At 44.8% G+C, this 5,613-nt stretch overlaps 1 protein-coding gene across 1 annotated transcript; it reads right to left on the bottom strand.

Moving 5' to 3' along the window:
- Positions 1 to 682: 682 nt before the first annotated feature.
- LOC140597858 (EP300-interacting inhibitor of differentiation 1-like) lies at positions 683 to 1,153 on the bottom strand. The gene has a single exon (XM_072748601.1). The coding sequence runs from the start codon at positions 1,151 to 1,153 to the stop codon at positions 683 to 685; it is 471 nt and encodes a 156-aa protein (XP_072604702.1).
- Between the last annotated feature and the right edge of the window lie 4,460 nt (positions 1,154 to 5,613).

Raw genomic sequence — 5,613 nt, 5'->3', positions numbered from 1 at the left:
TGGGCTTTCAGTCCAAATGATTCGGACATCTTGTGTCCTAAATTGGATGTTATTATTTTTTCTCATGTAATTAGTATCAGGGGATGTCTTGTACTGGCAGTTTGTCTGGGTCATAACTTATTCTTGCAAAACCATTCCTTATAGTGAAATATGAAATTTTCCTCAATGCAAGGAAAATAATCTGGATCAGTAACAAAGTCCACAGGTGTTTCAGGAACATTCTTGAAAACGAATGTCCACGGTCCTAAACGTCTCTTCTTCTTTAACAGTTCTCTTTCATAACTGCGCAGTCACTGCCCTACTCTATTCTGCACCGCAACAACAACAAAATTCTTTCGAAGATCAACTTTTCTCCTCGGCACCGATACTATCTACCCGGAACGAGGCCAAAGACAGTGGGATGTTGGGTCTCTCCTCAAGGAGCTTCCTCCTCTTTTTTTTTTTTTTTTTTTTTTTTATTTATGATAGTCATACAGAGAGAAAGAGAGAGAGGCAGAGACACAGGCAGAGGGAGAAGCAGGCTCCACGCAGGGAGCCCGATGCGGGACTCGATCCCGGGTCTCCAGGATCGCGCCCTGGGCCAAAGGCAGGCGCCAAACCGCTGCGCCACCCAGGGATCCCGCTTCCTCCTCTTTTAACGGCATTCAGTCACCCTGGCAATAACCTCATCAAGCCCGGTTCTTCAGGAGGACGACGGACAACCGTAGTGGAGAAGCTCTTCCATCAAAGCCAACTGATCAAACGGGCTCTTCTCCCAACGCATTTGAACCCGCCACCAGGGCGGGTTCTCAGAAACACCTCGCGGGCTCCTCCCGGGGCGCTGAGGCCGGTGGCCGGCACCGCTCAGGGGCTCCCCCTCCGGACCACCGCGGCCGTGCTCCCAGGCCTCAGGTCCCCAGGTCCTCAGCCCGTCCTCGCTCTCGCTCCGAGTCGGGCCGCTCGGGGGCTGCTCCCCAGGCCTGGGCGGGGCCTTCCTCCTCGGCGCAGCTGGCGGGTGGCGGGTGGCGGGTGGCGGGTGGCGGGAGGGCTCGTGGCGGCCCCCGGCCCCGCCTCCCACCTCCTCCTGCGGGAGGTCGCCGCCGCCGCGCATCGCATCCATCCGCAGGCCATTGCTCCCTTCATTCACCGCGGACAGCTCGTTCATCTCCAGCATTGTACAAGCGGCTCGACCTCTGGCCAGGCGTCTTTGCAAGAACCTCACAGATGTCCTTTGCCTGATTTTCATAGTGGCTTTCATGGACTGCTGGCTCCTGGGACCAGCCAGGGTGGTGCCATGGCGCATTTATCAACCACATGTCCAATTTTATTTTAGCTTCTCCAGAAGCAAAGCAATCACTACCTCTAGCTCTTGGAGGAGGGTTTTAGCTACTTCATTTAATTTTATGGGAACTTTCATAAAGAGGAGCCACATTTGATCTATGTCCTTTGAGCTGAACCGAAGGCCACGCACAGAAAAGGAAAAACAATCTGTTTATAGTCTAGAACCTCACTTTGAGGAGATTCCCGGGGTGGAAATGTGCTGGGTAATGCTTCTCTCCTAAGATGGCAAAAGATAGTATGCTAACACCAGGTACCCTAGCCATTGGCACATGGCTTCATCAACAGCTCCACGCCTCCAGTGTTTCTTCTATTGCCTGGTGTTCAGTCTGGTCTCAGCCATCTTGTTCCCTCCCACACTTACCAATTCATCCCCAAAATGTTGAAAATCAGACCAAAATGAAAATGTTGTCTTAAATGTAAGAAGTTTTCAAAATAGTTGTTAATTCTAAGGCAGTAAAAATTACACCAAGTAGGACCCTAGGTCTCATGTTATCAGCAAGAAAGGCTGACACAGTCTCACCTGAGTCCTCCACACTGTTGGGGTTTTTATACCTTGGCTATTACTCCTTGTGATGGTTCATTTGATGTGTCAACTTGACTAGTTAAGAGTCACTAACTCTTAACTAAACTGCTAAAACATTATTTTTCAGTGCCTCTGTTTCTGGGAAAGATTAGCATTTGAATCAGTGGACTCAGTAAAGTAGACTGCTCTCCCCCTGGTGGGTAGGCATCATCTGATCTGTGAGGGCCTGAATGGAACAAAAAGGAGAAGGAAGCTCTTTGCTTGAGTTGGAGCATCTGTCTCCTCCTGCCCTCAGAGGTCACATCCCTGGTTCTTGAGCCTTCAGACTCATACTGAATGACCACCAGTTTTTCTGGTTCTCCAGCTGCAGACAGCAGAGAAGGTTGGGATTTTTAGATCTTCATAATTGTGTATTATATATATAATAACCAGTACAGAACCAGTAAAAAATAGATACTGTTTTAAAAATTCAACTGAGTAAATTTAAAGATCTAATTGGTTTTACTCAGTGATTCGTGAGTCAGGCAGCACCTCATCTAACAAACAGAAGGGAGCTCTGAAGATTTTCTACAAAATGGAAGATTTTTATAGGCAAGAGAATGAGACAGGAAGTCAAAAGAGTGGATTATTTCAGGCAAGACTACATGGTCTTAATGGAAGGCAGGGGGTTTTACCATACAGATTACCTCACCAGTGTAGATCAGAACATTCCGAATTGATTGGTTTAAAATTCACTCTTAGGTGGAAGCAGCTGATGGCAGCAGGCTGGGTCCAAGGACCCAGAGGGGTCCTGCAGGACTAACCAAGAAGGTCTTTAGGCATCAAGAAGGATGGAAATGAGACAGGAGCCAGCAAGAGGTGAAAGCAGAGCTTATTGAAGCTTATTGAAGCTTACTGTATCTATAGAAAGAAATATAGTTCAAGGTCTGGGAGAAAGCAGATCAAGAAAGGAAGAAAGCAAAAAAAAAAAAAAAAGGAAAGAAAGGAAGAAAGCAAGAGTCTCATTTTTGCTTGGGGTCTGGGATTTTTACTGGCAACTATGATCTGGTGCATGTGTCCTCTTAGGCATCCACAAACTGGTCAGAACAAGGACAGAGTCCAGGTGTCCTTCATAGGTCATTTAAAAAAATTTTTTTTTAATTTATTTATTTTATGATAGTCACAGAGAGAGAGAGAGAGAGAGAGAGAGAGGCAGAGACACAGGCAGAGGGAGAAGCAGGCTCCATGCACCAGGAGCCCGATGTGGGATTTGATCCCGGGTCTCCAGGATCACGCCTCCCTGGGCCAAAGGCAGGTGCCAAATCGCTGCGCCACCCAGGGATCCCCCCCCTTTTTTTCACCACTCCATCTTATGTTAAGAGAAAAGACAAATCATTGTCAGGCTGTAGTGCCTACATCTGGCAACTGGATATAATCGCATTGGACCTAGAACACCTTTCCTTGTGGGAAGAGACGTGGAAAAAGATTATTTGAAAAAAAGTACAATCTAGTATGAGCCAGGCAGAGATGTAAAAAGGTACAAGTGCTCATCTTGAGAAGAAACTGGGACCAGGTTAGGCCTGAAGGGAAGTGTAGCTCCCTGGGCAAAGACAGTGAAGTAGCTTCTGTGTGCTATTCTAGATGGACATTCCAGAAACAGCAAGAGGGAAGATTGGGGTTGGGGTGATCCTACAGGTGTGGGGATGACCCTGAGGACAAGCAGAGCCTTCAGGGAGTTTTATGCAGGGGAGGGATGGGGTCAGATTTGCACTTTAGGAAGTAAACGTAATTGTTTTGCTCCATAAAAGGGAAGCAGTAACCTTTGCTGGAGATTTGCTCATTGAACTGAGCTTGTTCATCCTCACAGCTAATTCCTATCCAAAATGATGATGGAATTTTTACTCTACTTTTTCATAGATCCACGTTCAGGTGACATTGTTCATGACGCATTCCACCACCAATTTCCCATCTTCCAACTTTCTTGTTATTGTGCTTTCCTTCCCATCCCATCCCCCTGAAGTCAGAGGTCTTGGCATCAAGGCATTCAGAGTCAGTGGGGTTTTTTTGGTTTTTTTTTTTTTTTTAAGATTTTATTTATTCATGAGAGACACACAGAGAGAGAGAGAGAGAGAGAGGCAGACGGAGAAGCAGGCTCCATGCAAGGAGCCTGATGTGGGACTTGATCCTGGGTCTCCAAATTCATGCCCTGAGCCGAAAGCAGGTGCTAAACCGCTGAGCCACCCAGGGATCCCTGGAGTCAGTGGTCGTAGAGAACATTAACGACAACCCCTCCTGGTCACTTCTTAGATGTTATCTATTAGGCTGGAAGTTTCCAAAGATATCATTATCTATTTGTCCTTTACAAGGAATACATATGCTATTTGTATCACAAGGCTTATGTAGAGTGGGGTGGGGATGCAGATCCTAGCAAGAATAGAACCCAGAAAAGGAAAAAAGGAGGAAAATGGCTTTTTTAATGGGGTCCTTTTAGTTTTCCTGTCTCAGAAGTATAAGGTATCTGACATGAGAGAAAAGTCTGAGTATACTGTTAGGTAAATGCCAGAGGGAGAATTAGCCTAAGTGTATCCATGTTAAACTTACACAGATCTTTCACTGGTTAGCAGAAATTCAAAAGTGTGACATCACAGTGCATGAGTGATGCTGAGGAAACCAACTGTCACATACATTGCTGGCAGTAGTGCAAATGGCACAATCCTGAGGAGCAGAACCTATGGTACATGCCAAAATTATAAATGCATTTACCCTTTCATCCAGAAATCTCCCTTCTGGGTATCTATCCTATAGATTTGCCCACATAAGTGGAAACTTGCTGAGGTGTAAGGTTAGTCATTGTAGCATTATTTATAATAACAACTTACTATATTGTAATATAGTCGAAGTGTCCAGCAATAGGTGACTGGTTGAACATATAACTGCTATATCAACCAATGGAATACTATACAGCTATCAAAAGGGACCAAGGTATGAGAAAGAGTTAAATATGCTTTGTTATAGGGATCCGTGGGTGGCTCAGCAGTTTAGTGCCTGCCTTCGGCCCAGGGCATGATCCTGGAGACCCGGAATCAAGTCCCATATAGGCTCCCTGCATGGAGCCTGCTTCTCCCTCTGCCTGTGCCTCTGCCTTTCTCTCTCTCTCTCTCTCTCTCTCTGTATCTCTTATGAATAAATAAATAAAATCTTTAAAAAAAAAAAGGCTTTCTAAGGTGTGCCTTAAAATAATAATAATAATAAGGTGTGTCTTTGTGGCTCAGTCAGTGAAGTGTCTGCCTTCAGCTCAGGTCATGATCTTAGGGTCCTGGGATCCAGCCCCAGGTCAGGCTCCCTGTTCAGTGGGAAGTCGGCTTCTCTCTCTCTCCCTCTGCCCCTTTCCCTGAGACATCTCTTTCCCAAGTAAGTAAATAAATCTTTAAAAATAAATAAATAAATAAATAAATAAATAAATAAATAAATATTTTAAAAGACCTTAAAACTAATATAATGCTATATGTCAGTTATATATCAGTAAAATAAATAATTTTTTAAAATAAATTTTAAAACACAATGTTTCTTCAAAAGATTGTTAAAAACCTAAACAAGAAAACTTTCAATATTGGATAGGTTAGAGTAATTTGTGGCAAACTAAAGTGGCCACAAAACATACTTAGATGCCTGGCTGGTTTAGTCAGTAGAGCCTGTGACTCTTGATCTTTGGGCCATGAGTTCAAGCCCCATGTTTGGTATAGAGATTACTTAAAAACAACAACTAGAAAAACCAGATGAAACAATGTTTA

Source organism: Vulpes vulpes, chromosome 1 (genome assembly GCF_048418805.1).
Source record: "Vulpes vulpes isolate BD-2025 chromosome 1, VulVul3, whole genome shotgun sequence".
NCBI lineage: Eukaryota > Metazoa > Chordata > Mammalia > Carnivora > Canidae > Vulpes > Vulpes vulpes.
The sequence above is the reverse complement of the archived record's forward strand: the minus strand, read 5'-3'. Positions and strand labels throughout refer to the sequence as shown.

Excerpts from the sequence above, each read along its gene's own strand:
- LOC140597858 (XM_072748601.1), bottom strand. The coding sequence starts at position 1,153 with ATGCTGGAGATGAACGAGCTGTCCGCGGTGAATGAAGGGAGCAATGGC.